The sequence below is a fragment of the Bubalus bubalis genome, chromosome 16, assembly GCF_019923935.1.
Source record: "Bubalus bubalis isolate 160015118507 breed Murrah chromosome 16, NDDB_SH_1, whole genome shotgun sequence".
NCBI classification, from domain to species: Eukaryota; Metazoa; Chordata; class Mammalia; order Artiodactyla; family Bovidae; genus Bubalus; species Bubalus bubalis.
Window position 1 is genome coordinate 51740077 of NC_059172.1, and position 18090 is coordinate 51758166.

General features: G+C 43.7%; 1 protein-coding gene, 2 non-coding genes and 1 pseudogene across 3 annotated transcripts; all 4 read left to right on the forward strand.

Annotated features, from left to right (window-relative positions):
- HSPA8 (heat shock protein family A (Hsp70) member 8) lies at positions 1-4518 on the forward strand. The gene is made up of 9 exons (XM_006072528.3): positions 1-155; positions 872-1081; positions 1376-1581; positions 1729-1881; positions 1967-2522; positions 2727-2929; positions 3170-3368; positions 3566-3798; positions 4086-4518. The coding sequence occupies exons 2-9, from the start codon at positions 877-879 to the stop codon at positions 4281-4283; spliced, it is 1953 nt and encodes a 650-aa protein (XP_006072590.1). The 5' UTR covers positions 1-155; positions 872-876; the 3' UTR covers positions 4284-4518.
- LOC112579758 lies at positions 2568-2655 on the forward strand. Its single transcript, XR_003104092.1, has one exon. It is a non-coding gene; the product is annotated as a small nucleolar RNA SNORD14 (small nucleolar RNA).
- Positions 3888-3971, forward strand: LOC112579760. Its single transcript, XR_003104094.1, has one exon. It is a non-coding gene; the product is annotated as a small nucleolar RNA SNORD14 (small nucleolar RNA).
- A 7310-nt stretch (positions 4519-11828) lies between the features above and the next one.
- Positions 11829-15526, forward strand: LOC112579688 (annotated as a pseudogene).
- Positions 15527-18090: the final 2564 nt, after the last annotated feature.

Here is an 18090-nt window from a genome sequence, read left to right on the forward strand (position 1 = left end):
GAGATATGATGGGCACCGGCAGGGGTGGGCCCCTTCTGGAAGGTTCTGAGGCAGGGTATAAGAGACGGGGCGGAGGGCGGAAACCGGTCTCATTGGACGCACCGGCAGCATCCCAGGTTGCTGACTTCTCCAGCAGAGCTGGGTTTACGCTTTTGGTAAGTAAGGCCTACATATTTCAGCCTTCGATGGTTTGTCGGGAGCATATAGGTCTCTGCAGGCTGCATGGGTTTGCGGCCGCCTGCGGCTTTCTGAACATCTCAGGCAGGGGGTGGTGTGGCAATTCTTTTGCCTGGATTGGGGGGCTTTGTTGAGGGGAAGCGGCAGCCCAGGGGTCCAATCGCGACCGAGGAGCGGGGCACGGAGGGAAGGCGGCGCGGGAGGCCAAGCGGTGAGAAAGGGGCTGCACTCGTCTACAGGGCGTGGAGCCAGCGGCTTAAGAGTCGGCGGCTCTGTTTCCTTCTTATAAGACCCAGTGTTCTTAAAAGAGGAAGTCGTCATTGGCGCGGCTCCAAGATGGGGGAGGGGGCTTCAGGGCATTTGCAGGCCTTGCGGCTTTGCGTACGGGTAGGGGGCAGGGCTCAGGTTCAGCCCGGGGCACGGGACCACGTGTTCAGCTGTGCCGCAGAACAGACCCTCCTTGCCGGTTTTTCTGTCTGCGGCGGCCTCCGCGGTTGGCAAGGCAACCTTACTGCAGCGCTTTACACGCTTGCTGTGATCCTCCCACGTGATTAATTCCGACAAGGGCAGAGTTTCTTGGGTGAGGTGCTAAGTAGAATTTTCAAAGTGGTCGTACCAGTTTGCGTTGACTTGGTAAATGTCTTGGTGTTTAATCCGTTTTTTTAACCCCCCCCCCCCTTTTATCCCCGTTTAGCAACCATGTCTAAAGGACCTGCAGTTGGCATTGATCTTGGCACCACCTATTCTTGTGTGGGTGTCTTTCAGCACGGAAAGGTGGAAATAATTGCCAATGATCAGGGGAACCGAACCACCCCGAGCTATGTCGCCTTTACTGATACCGAACGATTGATCGGTGATGCTGCCAAGAACCAAGTCGCAATGAATCCCACCAACACGGTTTTTGGTAAGCCTTAATTGTATTGTGAATTTGAGGGATTTAGGCAGTGTGCCATTTGAGAAGCTGTTAAGTGTGAGGCGGCCATGAAATCCTTGAGAATAAGAAAAGAAAAACCTGTAGGAAACTTAATTATCCTTTCAAAATCTGATTGTAGTATCATGGTTATTCAGAAGTTGAATCCATTTAATTGTATGAACTTGCATTGACAGCATTTAGTCAGTAGGATGGTGGGGTTAAGTTCTTAGTGAAAAGATGATGTATAATGAAATCCAAGGTAACAGTGTTTGATATCTTTGATAGATGCCAAACGACTTATTGGACGAAGATTTGATGATGCTGTTGTCCAGTCTGATATGAAACATTGGCCCTTCATGGTGGTGAATGATGCTGGCAGGCCTAAGGTTCAAGTAGAATACAAGGGAGAGACAAAGAGTTTTTACCCAGAGGAGGTGTCTTCCATGGTCCTGACAAAGATGAAGGAAATCGCAGAAGCCTACCTTGGGAAGGTGAGCACCATAGTGCAGGAGGATGTGGAAGTTACCAGATTTCTTGGTAATGTGGGGTTCTGGCTGACTCAAGGGTGAGTAGTAAAACTAGAATGATGAAGATGTATTTTTGCATATCCAACTTGTTTTAATCTTTTTTCTTACTAGACGGTTACCAACGCTGTTGTCACAGTACCTGCCTATTTTAATGACTCTCAGCGTCAGGCTACCAAAGATGCTGGAACTATTGCTGGTCTCAATGTACTTCGAATCATCAATGAGCCAACTGCTGCTGCTATTGCCTATGGCTTAGACAAAAAGGTACATACATGTTTTATATATGTCTGAGTCAAAACTGATGTATCACAAACAGATGAAAATAAATGATTTGTATTTTAACTTGCAGGTTGGAGCAGAAAGAAATGTGCTGATCTTTGATTTAGGTGGTGGCACTTTTGATGTGTCAATCCTCACTATTGAGGATGGAATCTTTGAGGTCAAGTCTACAGCTGGAGATACTCACTTGGGTGGAGAAGACTTTGACAACCGCATGGTCAACCATTTTATTGCAGAGTTCAAGCGTAAACACAAGAAGGATATCAGTGAAAACAAGAGGGCTGTCCGTCGCCTCCGTACTGCTTGTGAACGTGCTAAGCGCACTCTCTCTTCCAGCACCCAGGCCAGTATTGAGATTGATTCCCTCTATGAAGGAATCGACTTCTATACCTCTATTACCCGTGCCCGATTTGAAGAATTGAATGCTGACTTGTTCCGTGGCACCCTGGACCCTGTGGAGAAAGCCCTTAGGGATGCCAAGCTGGACAAGTCTCAGATTCATGATATTGTCTTGGTTGGTGGCTCAACCCGCATCCCCAAGATTCAGAAACTTCTCCAGGACTTCTTCAACGGGAAAGAACTGAATAAGAGCATCAACCCTGATGAGGCTGTTGCATATGGTGCAGGTAATCTCTTTAGTTATACAGCAGTTAGGAGGCCTAAGCTAAATTTCGCTGTGATGAATGATTTTTAAACATTCGTAGTTTCCACCAAAAGCTTTAGCTAATGATGGCAAAACTTCCTTGGATGTCTGAGCGATTGAGAATTGTTGGTAAGATAATGAGTTAAACTGTGGTTTTCTTTAAAAAATAATTTTCTTTTTAATGTAGCTGTCCAGGCAGCCATTTTGTCTGGAGACAAATCTGAAAATGTTCAAGACTTGCTGCTGTTGGATGTCACTCCTCTTTCCCTTGGAATTGAAACTGCTGGTGGAGTCATGACTGTCCTCATCAAGCGCAATACCACCATTCCTACCAAGCAGACGCAGACTTTCACCACCTACTCTGACAACCAGCCTGGTGTGCTTATTCAGGTAAGCTGGCTCAGTTTGAGCTGCTGTAAAATTGGGCAGGATTTGTTCTGCTGTGATGATGGATTCTAAAACCATTCGTAGTTTCCACCAGAAATCCTGTGTTGGCCAACTCCTTCCTTGGATGTCTGAGCGATCAGTCTTGCCTAATCAAGCTTATCTAAATTTAAGCTAGCAGAGAAACCCTGAGTTTTCCCCTCTGTTTATGTAGAATTTCTGTAATATTGAATGTAATTTCTATAGGTTTATGAAGGTGAGCGTGCCATGACCAAGGATAACAACCTGCTTGGCAAGTTTGAACTCACAGGCATACCTCCTGCCCCCCGTGGTGTTCCTCAGATTGAAGTCACTTTTGATATTGATGCCAATGGCATCCTCAATGTTTCTGCTGTGGATAAGAGCACAGGAAAAGAGAACAAGATTACCATCACTAATGACAAGGGTGAGTTTGGGCTACATGTTGTGTATAGTGAGATCTAATTTTTTAAGAGGTTGGAGTTTGAGTTTTACTTTCCAAGTGTTTCATCTTCCCTAAGAGCATTTAGCCAAGAGATCACACTTAATCACTAAAGGGAGTTGCAGGGTAATTGTTTATTCTTGCATAAAAGGTTGCACCTAAAACACTGATTAATCTTACAGGCCGCTTGAGCAAGGAAGACATTGAACGCATGGTTCAAGAAGCAGAGAAGTATAAAGCTGAAGATGAGAAGCAGCGGGATAAGGTGTCCTCAAAGAATTCACTTGAATCCTATGCCTTCAACATGAAAGCTACTGTTGAGGATGAGAAACTTCAGGGCAAGATTAATGATGAAGACAAACAGAAGATTCTTGACAAGTGTAATGAAATAATCAACTGGCTGGATAAGAACCAGGTTTGTAATTATTGCTATAAACTTCAGGGTATGGGGTTTTGTGTGTAACAGGCTTTAGCAAAAACTTAGGTTTGTTTTTTAAATTGAGGTCACAATGATGAATGGTCCAAAACATTCGCGGTTTCCACCAGAACCCTAGATGTTGGCAGTTCCTTCCTTGGATGTCTGAGTGACCCAAGACCTCCAGTGTAACATAAATGCTGTTTATAGTGTCAGGTTGATTGCATCAAAGTTAACCTTCCATTTAAAGAATTTATGGTAATAGAATGTTTTTTATTTCTCTTTAGACTGCAGAGAAGGAAGAATTTGAACATCAGCAGAAGGAGCTGGAAAAAGTCTGCAACCCCATCATTACCAAGCTGTACCAGAGTGCAGGAGGCATGCCTGGGGGAATGCCAGGAGGAATGCCTGGGGGCTTCCCTGGAGGTGGAGCTCCTCCATCAGGTGGTGCCTCCTCTGGGCCCACCATTGAAGAGGTTGATTAAGCCAGCCTAGCATAGATTTAGCATTGTTCCACACAAAACATGGAAGGACCCAAATTGTAGCAAATCCCGTGGCAGTTATGAAGTTGAGCTGCTATAGTAAATAAACTGGGCATTCTTGATACTTGAACATGGAATGTGTGCACATGGAAAAACATTGCACTTTACAAACACTGTATTGTAAGTGGAAAAATGCAATGTCTTAAATAAAACTGTATTTAAAATTGGCACCATAAAATTGTCTGGCTCTGCTTACAAGGGTAGTAAGTGTTTGGGTTTGGAAATTATTTCTCTGGCTAAATATTATAATAGTATCTTAGTTGTCAGATTGTTCAATCTAAGTGAATGCTTAAAGGCTTTGAATTAAGGCAAAGTGGAAAAACATTTCCATCACTATACTCTTGACATAGTGCTAAGTCTGTTACTACTGATATAGTAGGTTGGGAATAGGTATCAAATATTTAGTAAATCTTGTGGTTGACTGAAACAGTTCAGAAGACATTGAGGCAAAAATTGGGCAAGGAAATGGATAACAGGTCACAATCTGTGCAACTAGACCATCTTACTGTGAATCCCTGTTAATCCACTGGCAGAGGCTTTTCTGTTTCCTAACTTGAGGCTTAGTAGTTGGGTGTTGTGAAGCTGGCTGTTAAGGTTGGCATAGTGAGGGCCTTTGCCCATCATGTAATTAAGTTTGAGGAATTGGACATCTAATTCTGATTTCATTTTAAATCATAGCCAACGTTAACTCAGGAACTTGAAAGGCAGAAGTGGATTCTGAATAGTTGTAATTCTCAAGCCTAATTGCACTGGACTGCCTTTAGGTAAGCTTTCTTGGGAACAAAGACCTCAGTATACCTTGGCTGTTTAACCTTGAGTTGACAGAATCAAAGGAATGTTGGGCTATGGGTCAGAGGTCTTGCATCTGGCAATGTGAATCCTGTAAAGTCATCTTTGTGAGATGATAACATGTGTTCCACATTTGCAACCCCATGGACTAGGGGTCCTCTGTCCATGGGATTTTGCAGGCAAGAGTACTGTAGTGGGTTGACTTAAGTGCCCTTCTTAGAGTATCTGAACTGGCTCAGGGATGGAACCTGTGTCTTAGGTCTCCTGCATTGGCAGGTGGGTTCTAGCACCATCCATGTGCTCATGATTCCTGCTTAACACCAATCTGCCATCTAGTGGTCATTAAGGAAAAACTAGGCCAGAAATGGTCTATAAAATCAGTTTAATCTCATAGCAGAGTGACCAAGGCAATGGCACCTCACTCCAGTACTCTCTTGCCTGGAAAATCCCATGGACTGAGGAGCCTGGCAAGCTTCAGTCCATGGGGTCGCTGAGGGTGGGACACAACTGAGCGACTTCACTTTCACTTTTCATTTTCGTGCATTGGAGAAGGAAATGGCAATACACTCCAATGTTCTTGCCTGGAGAATTCCAGGGACAGGGGAGCCTGTTGGGCTGCCGTCTATGGGGTCGCAGAGTCGGACACTGAAGCAACAGTGTAGAGTGACCAATAACCCCAGGCTGCTTCAGGTCTCTACTTTGTGTAGCTTTTGGTTCTTGCATGACCCAACCAACATAGATTGGATTTCAAAATAATGTTTCTGCATTAAGTAAACAGTTTTATTTTCAGGTTAGTGGGTATAGCTAGTAGGCTGTCATTGGTAAAACAGTTGGAAGTTTAGTAAGATAAAGAATTCAGTAAAACATAACAGTGCCTTGGCTATCTTGTGACTTAGGTGTTAACGTTTGACATTGCTCCAGGAAGTTTTGAGCCAGCAGTGAAAGTCATTTTTTCATCAGGTCATGAAGGTGACCAGGTGCAAACCCTGTGGAGCATTTTTGGATTTTTGGTTTGGTTTTTTTTTTGAGACCACTGAATACTTTTGTATGTGATCTTGGTGAGAAAATTTGAGATGAAATGTAATAGTGAAACACAGGACCTAGCACAATGAAAGGTTATTGATGGTAGCCATTACTACAAGTTGAACAAAATACATGTTTCTTCAATGAGACTGAAGTAAAATGCACTATTTCCTTGACATAGATGGAAATAATGCATTGCAGGGCTTGTATAATAGGGTTTGGCAGAAGTTAGGGATTAACTATTTGCTAGTTACACTGATTTTTCTGTATTTAAGTCTGAAAAGAATGCATATGAGGACTCTTGAGAAGTTAAGAGAGGTTGAGTAAACTGAGTGAGGAGAGCCAGTCAGGCATTTAAGTATTGGGTAGACTTGATTCTAGAACTCTGCTCTTGCATACCAGTGTAGCGGCACAGGCTCATCTCAGTGTAGAGCTGGGCTTCACATTTACTGAGAAATTTTTTTTTTTTTAAAGCAAGGGAGTTTGTAATCTGAGAAAAGTTGGAGCTACATACCTAGGTGGCACTAGTAATCTGCCTGCCAGTGCAGGCGATGGAGAGATGCAGGTTTGATCTCTGGGTCAGGAATGTCTGGAGGAAGGCATGGCAACCCACTCCAGTATTTTTGCTGGGAGAATCTGACATGCTACAGTCTTGTAGGGTTGCAAAAAGATAGCACTGAATAGACTTGGGATGCACTTAATGATTTTGGTCCCAATGTTCATCAGATACTTAAAAAGTTCACTGTTGGGTGTTTCCCTGCTCACCCATCTTTGGTGTTCAAACTTGGAGACAACTTTTGCAGCAAGTTGAAGTAATTTGGGGTTTTGAGAAACCCAATGACTGAAGTCAATTTTTGTCTTTCACTTTTGCGATACTGTTTTTTAATTTGCTGTGGGCTAAGCCCTGACAGCAGTAGAGACAGAAGCTGCTAAAGATGTGTTCCAGCCTTATAAATGTCTAGCAGGAGAGACTGCCATGCACAAGATGAGGATAGTTACAAGGCGGCATCCTTATTGTGGGAAGACACTAGCAATGTGTATGAATTAGGTTGTTTATCACAGCTTAGGAAAAAATGTGGAGAAGGCGGCCATAAGAACAGCATTTTTGCCATTCAGTTTAAATGAAGTTAAATGGTTTCAATTTAATCTTACCTTATTTGATTATCTTTTAACAACCATAGAACAACGGTTGGGTCGTCTGGCTGTGCATGTGTAAGTCTGCAGGATGACCAAAGCAACTTCTGTGTGGATTATTGTAATGTGGTTATAAAGAGTTATGCCTCTGGATGCCTGGCATTTAAATTTTGCACAGAGTGCCATTGACTTGGGAAGAGAGCAAAAAGTTCAGGGTCCTTCAATCTCCATGTCCACTTTTAAGAGTTACACCCTCATTTCAGCTGGACTTAATAACACTTAACAATGCTATGGTTGTGTTTAGAAATGTGTTTTTAGTACTCTAATTGAGTAACAGTAATTGTACTTCTAAACTATCAAAGAATAATTTTTGTCTTTAAAAGCCAAAGCCATATATTTATGCCCCAAAATATTAACTGCAGTCTTTGTGTACTTAAAATGTACTATAAAGAAAATGATGCCTGCAAATAATGCTTTGCTCCAACAATACTGGCTATTTGCTTCAACAGTATTGCTGTACAATATACCTTCATAGAAAAAATAGCCTTTTCAATTCTATTAAGATGGAACGGAGTTGGTGAAGGAGAGGGAGTCGTGGCGTGCTGCAGTCCATGGGGTTGCAGAGTCCGACACTGCTGGGCAACTGAACGACAACCTGATGGACTGGAGTGATTGGGACAGACTGGAAAGGTTGAGGGCTTTCCTTTCAGTAGTCTATGGATGGCTGTAAGGACATCTTTATCCACTAGATGGCGGTAGGCAACTTAGAAAATGACAGCTGAGGGAGGCTGCTTGAACATTTTCACTTAGGTTCCTGCTTTTTGTTCGTTTCACAAGTTGCCTAACTGGAAGCACAGCAAATGCTGAGGAAGGAAGTCCGCCTCAAATGTTCACATTCACATTCCAGGGAAAGCATTCCCAGCTGAGTAAGTTGAACAGGTGCCCTGATGAGGTGTATGGGTTTAAGTAGAGATTTTAGGGTAACTTGAGACAGGTAAATCAGATACAGAGCTTTGAAATGTACAGGGATGCAGGGAAAAAAGGGGCGTTTCCATGGGAAGAGAAAATCGTCTCTCCTGATCCTTTCATGGTCCATTTTTCCAAGTTTAAACTGTTAACATTATTTCCTTCATCACCCTTGACTCTGACTCCTTAGACTCAGTACCTGTATGAAATGTTTGAATTCCTCACTAAACTCAAGCTCATGAATGAATGTAAGACTATCCACACACTGCTGTATAATGTCTGGCACATTATATAAGCATGTAATAGCAAATGAGAAGGGTGGGGCAGGTACCCAAGAGGTGAGTGGTAGAATATGTTCTCTTTGAGCTGCATGATGGTTTGGTCATGGCTCTTGGAGTGGTGAGAGGCTGGCTGGGTTCAGGCTCCCTACAGATCTTTGCTACAGTTGCTCGTTGCAGAGTCGGGGAACCAAACTAGGGCTGCATGAGGTGAGGAAACGATCAAGCCTGGAGCAGCTCTAGCCAAAGGAGACTTGGCAGTAACAGAGCTGTCGATCTTTAGCCTGAGGGACCACTTGCTCTCTTTAGATTGCCCCTGAGATCTGGGTGATACGGGGAGTGAGTGTGCTGAGCAGTATGAGGACAGTCAGGGCTTGCCAGGAAGACTGAGGCCTGTCCTAATAAGCTGGGCTATCATTAATAGGATGCAGCCAACCCCAGGGCCCTAAGGAAAAGGCTGTGGATCTTCTTGACCTTGGATTAGACACAAAACAACAAGCAACCAAAGAAAACAGATATGTTGGACTTCATAAAAATTAAAAATGTGCTTAAAATGACACTATCAATATAGTGAAGAAAGGCAACCCGCAGAATTGGGGAAAATACTTGTGTGTGTATGTGCTCAGTTGCTTCAGTCATGTCTAACTGTGACCTGTGGGCTGTAGCCCACCAGGCTCCTCTGTCCATGGGATTCTCTAGGCAAGAATACTGGAGTGGGTTGCCATGCCCTCTTCCAGGGAATCTTCCCAACCCAGGAATTGAACCCATATCTCTGGCATCTCCTGTATCACAGGCAGGCTCTATTGTACCTAATAAAATACTGCTATCCAAAATGTACTAAAAAAACTCTTGTAAACTCAAAGAGAGAAACCAGTGTTTACAGGGGACAACTGATCTAAATAGGTGTCTCCAAAGAAGTTACACAAATAGCTAATAAGCACAGGGAAAGATGCTCAATATCATTAGTGATCAGAGAACTGGAAATCGAAACCTCAGTGAGAAGTTTAGACTCACTAGGATGTCTGGACAGGAACAGTTGGCAAGGATGTACAGGAATTGGAACCCTCATACACTGCTAATATGAATGTAAAATGTGGCAACCTGTTTGCAAAACAGTCTGGCAGTTCCTCAAAAGTTAAACTTAGAATTTATTAACATATGACCCAGGCATTAAGAGTACCCAAGAGAAATTAAAATATACATCCACACAAGCACTTACACACACAGTATTACAATACCTCAAAAAAGACCATAACCCAAATGTCCTTCAACTAATGAATGGATAAATAAAACAGTATATCCACACAATGGAATATTACTCAGCTATAAGAAGGAATGAAGTATTGATACATGCTGTAACATAGATGATCCTTGATTATATGAAATGTCCAGAATAGGCAAATCTTTTGAGATAGGAAGTAGAAATAGGTGCTTTCATAATGCTGGGGGCAAGGACAGTTGGGGAGAGATGCAGAGTTACTGCAGACAGGTATGGGGTTTTGTTTTGGGATGATGAGATCATTCTAATTAGTTGTGGCAACAGTTGTATAATTCTATGAATATGTTAAAGTACTGAATTGCGTACTTTAAATAGATAAGTTAATTGTGTGGTACAAATATTACAGTATTTCAACAAAGCACTTAAAAATTTGGGAGGGGTTGGAAAAGAAGTTGCAGAGCTGGCTTCCACAAAGAGGGGAGAGAGGGGGGGAGGGAGAAAGAGGATGTATGTGAATATAAGATTTTTACTCTCAAGGAACCAAGTAATGTTGGCTGTGCGTTGCTTTTCCTTTTTATCCGCAGCTTCACTGACATAATTGTCATATAATAGGGGTGCAGTCTGTTGGTTTGATACTCATATTGTGAAGTGATTACCACAGTAAGGTTAGTTAGCACCTTCATCACTTTACATAATTGCCATTTCCTTTTTGTTTATGGTGAGAACATTTATGATTTACTCTCTTGAATGGACATGTGGACATGGGTTGGGGGGAAAGGTAGAGTAAGATGAATTGAGAGAGTAACATTGACATACACACTCAGTTCAGTCGCTCAGTCGTGTCTGACTCTTTGCGACCCCGTGGACTGCAGCACGCCAGGCCTCCCTGTCCATGGCCAACTCCCAGAGTTTACTTAAACTCATGTCCATCAAGTCAGTGATGCCATCCAGCCATCTCATCTTCTGTCGTCCCCTTCTCTTGCCTTCAGTCTTTCCCAGCATCAGGGTCTTTTCCAGTGAGTCAGTTCTTCGCATCAGGTGGCCAAAGTATTGGAGTTTCAGCTTCAGCATCAGTCCTTCGATGAATATTCAGGACTGATTTCCTTTAGGATGGACTGGTTGGATCTTCTTGCAGTCCAAGGGACTCTCAAGAGTCTTCTCCAACACCACAGTTCAGAACCATCAATTCTTTAGTGCTCAGCTTTCTTTCTAGTCCAACTCTCACATCCATACATGATTACTGGAAAAACCATAGCTTTGACTAGATGGACCTTTGTTGGCAAAATAATGTCTCTGCTTTTTAATATGCTGTCTAGGTTGGTCATAGCTTTCCTTCCAAAGAGCAAGCATCTTTTAATTTCATGGCTGCAGTCACCATCTGCAGTGATTTTGGAGCCCCCCAAAATAAAGTCTGTCACTGTTTCCATTGTTTCCCCATCTATTTGCCATGAAGTGATGGGATCAGATGCCATGATCTTAGTTTTCTGAAGATTGAGTTTTAAGCCAACTTTTTACTCTCTCACTTTCATCAAGAGGCTCGTTAGTTCTTCGCTTTCTTCCATAAGGGTGGTGTCATCTGCATATCTGAGATTATTGATATTTCTCCTGGCAATCTTGATTCCAGCTTGTGCTTCATCCAGCCCAGCGTTTCTCATGATGTACTCTGCATATAAGTTAAAAAAGCAGGGTGACAATATACAGCCTTGACAATATACAGCCTTGAAAGGAATATACATTCCTTTCCCTATTTGGAACCAGTCTGTTGTTCCATGTCCAGTTCTAACTGTTGCTTCCTGACCTGCATACAGATTTCTCAGGAGGCAGGTCAGGTGGTCTGGTATTCCCATCTCTTGAAGAATTTTCCACAGTTTGTTGTGATCCACACAGTCAAAGGCTTTGGCCTAGTCAATAAAGCAGATGTTTTTCTGAAACTCTTGCTTTTTCAATGATCCAACGGATGTTGGCAATTTGATCTCTGGTTCCTCTGCTTTTTCTAAATCCAGCTTGAACATCTGGAAGTTCACGGTTCACGTACTGTTGATGCCTGGTTTGGAGAATTTTGAGCATTACTTTGCTAGTGTGTGAGATGAGTGCAATTGTGTGGTAGTTTGAGCATTCTTTGGCATTGCCTTTCTTTGGGATTGGAATATATATATACTACCATGTATAAAATAGAAAGTTTCTCTATAGCACAGGGAGCTCAATTTAGGGCTCTGCAGTGACCTAGTAGGGAGGCTCAAGAGGGAGGGGATGTAGGTATGTATATAGCTGATTTACTTCATTATACAGCAGAAACTAACAGTATTGTAAAGCAGTTGTACTACAATTAAAAAAAAACAGATTTACTCTCTTAGCAATTAAATATAGTCATGGGGCTGTACATTAGATCCTCGAACTTACTTATCTTGTGACTGAAAGTTAGACCCTTTTGCCGTACTCTCCCATTTCCCCAATGCCCTGTGCTGTTTTATTTTTTTGGCCACACCTGCGACATGCAGGATATTGGTTCCCTGACCAGTGATCAAACCCACACCCCCTGGCAGCGGAAGTACAGAATCTTGACTGCTGGACCTGAGGACACCAAGGAAGTCCTGTGCTATTGTTTTCTAATGCCTACACTTCCCTTTGAGACATTGTGGACTCTCAAACCAAACAGATACAGATTCCAAACCCAGGAGCTGAAACAGGTTGGTGGGCTGAAAGAAAGCAACCTCGCAGGCAAGTAACCACTTGAGAGACCCAGCAAATATTCACCAGAATCTTTTTGTTGATTTAGTGTTTCTTATGTGTCTGTCTGGGACCTGCTCTGCCGTTTACTGGGTTTGTGACCTTGGGCAAATTATTCTTTCTGAAACTGAGTATCTTTACCTATGAAATGGGGATTGTAGTCATCAACCATTAGGCTTGTTAGGAGGATTAAATGAGCCAGTGTATGCAAAGTGTTTAGCTCTGTGCCTGACTCATAGAGTAAGCGTTAGGACAGCTAGTATTATTAACTATTAGTTAGATAATATTAACATTTCCTAAGGCTGCCATAACAAAGTACCAAAAACTTAGGGGACTTCCCTGGTGGTCCAGTGGTTAAACACTTCACCTTCTAATGCAGGGTGTGCGGTGATTTGATTCCTGGTCAGGAGCTAAGATCCCGCATGCCTCATGGCCAAAAACCAAAAACATAAAACAGAAGCAATATTGTAACAAATAAAGACTTTAAAAATGGTCCACATCAAAAATCTGTAACTCTGCCTTTGGCACGCCGCTGAAGATCTTGGTGTCATCATGGGCCACTGCCCTGACCAGTATTACCAGTATTGTAAGAGCAAGCCATACCCAAAGTCTCACTTCTGCCAAGGTGTCCCTGATGCTGAGATGCATCTTTGACATGGTGCGGAAGAAGGGAAAACTGGATGAGTTCCCTCTCTGTGGCCACATGGGGTCAGATGAGTATGAGCAGCTCTCTTCCGAAGCCATGGAGGCTGCCCGTATTTGTGCCAACAAGTACAAAAAGTGGTGAAAAGGTGTGGCAAAGGTGGCTTTCACATCCAAGTGCAGCTCCACCCCTCCACATCATCCGCATCAACAAGGTGTTGTCCTGTCCTGGAGCTGACAGGCTCCAGACAGGTATGTGCGGTGCCTCTGGAAAGCCCCAGGGCACAGTGGCCAGGGTCCACGTTGGCCAAGTCATGATGTCCATCTGCACCAAGCTGCAGAACAAGAAGCATGTGATTGAGGCCCTCCGCAGGGCCAAGTTCAAGTTCCCTGGATGTCAGAAGGTCCCCAGAAGTGGGGATCTTCAAAGTTTAATGTGGATAAATTTGGAAACGTGGTGGCCGAAGAGTGGTTCTTCCCCTGTGGCTGGGGGTCAGATACACGCCGAGCCGTAGTCCTCTGGACAGAGGGCAGGCCCTGTACGCATGAGAGCCTTGGGCTGTCCCCTCCTTATTCATGCATGCCTAGCAATAAATCCTACTTCCCTGCCCCCCGAAACCCCTACAAAGTACCAAAAACTTAACAGAGATGTATTGTCACAGTTCTGGAGGCTAGCAGTTGGAAATCAAGGTGTTGGCTGTGCCATGCTCTCGAGTACTCAGGGAGGGAGTGGTCCGGCTCCTCCCTTCTGACTTTTGATGGCTGCCTGCATCCTTGGGCTTAAAGATGCATCAGTCCAGTCACGTGACTGTCTTCTCCCTGTATGTCTTCACGTCTTTTTCCCTCTGTGCATGTCTGTTTCTGTGTCCAAATTCTTTTTTTTTTTTTAAATAAGAACAGCAGTCATACTGGGTTAGGACCCACCATAGTGACCTCATTTTAACCAATTACCTCTGTAATGACTGTTTCCAAACGAGGTCACATTCCGAGGTTGTGGGGATTAGGACTTTTAACCTTTTTTTTTTTTTTTAATTGGGGTGAAGGGGACACAATTCACCCCATGACAGTCACATTCCCGGTCATCACAGAAGAGGAATCCCCTCCCCAGCTTTTGCGCAAGAATAGAAAGTAAACCAGCTGAAATCTGAATACCTGTTCTTATGGGGGACCAACCAAAAGGCCTTTCTTTGCAGTCTCTTTCTCAGAAGCAGACACACACAGGAGGCCACCAGCTGTGGACAGGGTTCCCTTGTATCCTTTTACCCCTTGGTCCCTCTGGATTTTCCAGCAATGCCTAATTCTATTATTTCCAGTGATTTCCCCATGGGCAGCAGTTTATTTCTGTCATCAAGTCTCTGATGAAATCTTTAGCCATGAAATATTTAGTCCAATCCCAACAAATCGTGTATAGTGTTAACATGTCACAAGCTGCCCGTGGCCTGCATTATGTGGTAATTTGGAAGCGAGAGGAGTGATAATACAGGGCCGGGCTGCTTTTGTGAGCTCGCATTAATGCTGGAGCTGGTGATGTCAATTGACAGCCCATCGATTTGGACTAATAGTGCATGGAGGGGGCAGAATTGGGGCGAGGTAGGGGATAAAGGATATTGACGGTCAGTCGCCAGGATCCCGGCAGCTTTTAATCTATTATTGCCCTCTTTTAATGCAACTTCCGTGTCAACTGCATTTACTTCCACCGGCTCTGCCTGCTGTGCTGAACTGTGAAGCCGGTGGGATGCCACCCCCAGAGTGGCCCAAAGTTCCCCGGTATTGATTCTTTGATACTCTGGGGTGTGAATTATAATTATTTCATTAAGCTCTTTAATGGGTATCAACTATGAACCTTCGCCAGCCCAGGCTGGGGTGGCCAGGGCGAGGCCCGCATCATTAATCTGTGTTCATCTTGTTGCCACCAATTGTCCTGCCCTCAACCCTATTTTTTTCCTCCTATTATCGCGTCTATGGTTTTAGTGAGAAGCAGGTCGATCTACTCTCAGAGAGGAGCTGGGAAGGGGTGTTGCTGATTTGGGGAGGCTGGAGGGGAGGCCACGGTTGAGCAGATTGCATTGTCGGCTATTCACACAGCGGAGCTAATCACTCGTCAGACCTGCTCTTCCCGGCTTTAGTCTGCCTGTGCAAGGAGGTGGTGCACGCCATCTCGGGACAAAGCAGCCACTTGCTTGTGTGGCTTTGAGTCTTGTTGTAGCTCAGGAAAATTACATGCCCTCACTGAAGTCGTTCATCAACCTTCCCTTCTGCTCTCAGGAAACTTCACCTCTAGTAGAGGTATCAATAAGTAAATAAGTAGCAACAAGACACTAGATCAGATCAGATCAGTCACTCAGTCGTGTCCGACTCTTTGCGACCCCATGAATCGAAGCACGCCTGGCCTCCCTGTCCATCACCAACTCCCGGAGTTCACTCAGACTCACGTCCATCGAGTCAGTGATGCCATCCAGCCATCTCATCCTCTGTCGTCCCCTTCTCCTCCTGCTCCCAATCCCTCCCAGCATCAGAGTCTTTTCCAATGAGTCAACTCTTCGCATGAGGTGGCCAAAGTACTGGAGTTTCAGCCTCAGCATCATTCCTTCCAAAGAAATCCCAGGGCTGATCTCCTTCAGAATGGACTGGTTGGATCTCCTTGCAGTCCAAGGGACTCTCAAGAGTCTTCTCCAACACCACAGTTCAAAAGCATCAATTCTTCGGCGCTCAGCCTTCTTCATAGTCCAACTCTCACATCCATACATGACCACAGGAAAAACCATAGCCTTGACTAGACAAACCTTTGTTGGCAAAGTAATGTCTCTGCTTTTGAATATGCTATCTAGGTTGGTCATAACTTTCCTTCCAAGGAGCAAGAGTCTTTTAATTTCATGGCTGCAGTCAACATCTGCAGTGATTTTGGAGCCCAGAAAAATAAAGTCTGATGCTGTTTCCACTGTTTCCCCATCTATGTCCCAAGACACTAATGATCCTTAAAAACAGGCAAAGTAGAAGAAGTTATGGCACACCACAGGAGGGGCCTTGACCCAGGCTTGGGGGTCAGGGAAGGCTTCCTGGAGGGGTAAAAGCCTAAAGTGAACCCGAAGAATAAGTCAGAGGTAGCCACAGTAAAGAGGCACGCTGGTCAGTGGAGCAGTATGTTGGAGAGGCCCCGGGATGAGAGAGAGTAGGTCCAAGAAAGGTGAGGACCTCATGTAGTAGAGTAAGACCATACTTTGTATAAGGTGGGGACAGGTCCCTCTCTCACCATGGTTCTTGTCTTCTACCTGCCTGTCATTGCTGATGAAGCTCATCAGGAGCTTGAGGAAGCTCAGATAGTCCCAGATGGTATTTCTCATCATTTTATCAGATGCTTTCTTATTTCTACCATACTTTCTTTTAGGCCAAGAGTGATTTTTATTTCAGGCCCTTATTTGGTTTATGTGGTGGTTTTAAAACATGTCTGCAGTGTTTTGGGTTTTTTTGAGGGTGGAGCACTCCTTTCATCAAGGTATGGAGTCTTAATTCTTCTCATGAATGCAGGCTGGCTATCCAGACTTCTAATGGATAGAAGGTAGGAGCAGGTAACTCTGAGTAACTTCCAAGTCTAGATTATTAAATTTCTGCTGCTTCTACCTGGTTTTCTGGACATTCACTGTAGACTCTTCAGCTGCCCTGTAGGAAGTCTGATCCTGAGTCCACCATGTGGAAAGCCCACTATGAGAGAAGCTTGAGGAGCCCCAGGTGTTGCATGGTCCTAGTCTGGGCACCAGACATGTGAGTTAAGCGGCCTTGGGAATGACTTGGCCCCAGCCATCAACCACTATATCTTCGTTCAGAGAGCCCCTGAGTGAGAATTGGTCAGTTGAGCCCAGTCAACCATGTGCAAAATCAATGATTGCTATTGTTTTAAGCTACTGTTTTAGGGTGATCTGTTATGTGGTGATAATTGGAATAGTTAAACTTGGTTAAGTTTGTGTTTAAGTCTGATTACTATAGCTCCATGCTGCTACTGCTGCTAAGTCATGTCAGTCGTGTCCGACTCTGTGTGACCCCATAGACGGCAGCCCACCAGGCTTCCCCATCCCTGGGATTCTCCAAGCAAGAACACTAGAGTGGGTTGCCATTTCCTTCTCCAATGCATGAAAGTGAAAAGTGAAAGTGAAGTCGCTCAGTCGTGTCCAACTCTAGCGACCCCATGGACTGCAGCCTACCAGGCTCCTCTGTCCATGGGATTTTCCAGGCAAGAGTACTGGAGTGGGGTGCCATTGCCTTAGCAAGTCTTCAAATCAGGCAGTTTGAGTTCCCCAACTTTGTTCTTCTTTGTCAAGTTTGTTTTGACTCTTTTAAATCTTTTTATTTTCCATGTATATTTTAAAAATCAACTAATTTCTTTTTTAAAAATTGTCTTCTTATAATTGGTATTTTAATGTTGTTGTTGTTTAGCTGCTCAGTGGTCTTCAACTCTTTGCAACTCCATGGACTGTAGCCTGCTGGGCTCCTCTGTCCATGGGGATTTCTAGGAAGACTATTGGAGCAGTTTGCCATTTCCTTCTCCAGGGGATCTTGGTATTTTAATGATTAAAGTTTAAATTGGGTAAAGCTGATATCTAAACAATATTACTAAATACCAGTCCATGAACATGCATGTCTTGCCATTTATTTAGGTCTTCTTTAATTTCTGTCAGCAATGTTTTGTAGTTTAGAATGAAGAAATCTTTTGCCTTTTGTTAAATTGATTTCTGTTTACATTTTTTAATGCTATTGTAAATAGAATAGTTTCAAAATTTCATTTTCCAATTAATTGCTTCTACTTTGCAAGAATACAGTGGAACTCAAATGTTGACCACATATTGTGTGATCTTGCTAAAATCACTTATTAATTCCAGTACTGGTTTTGCCAAGTTTCTTAAGTTTCTTAAGGTTTCTTTTTCATAAGCAATCATGTTATCTGCAAGGAAAGATGATTTATTTCTTCCTTTCCAGTATG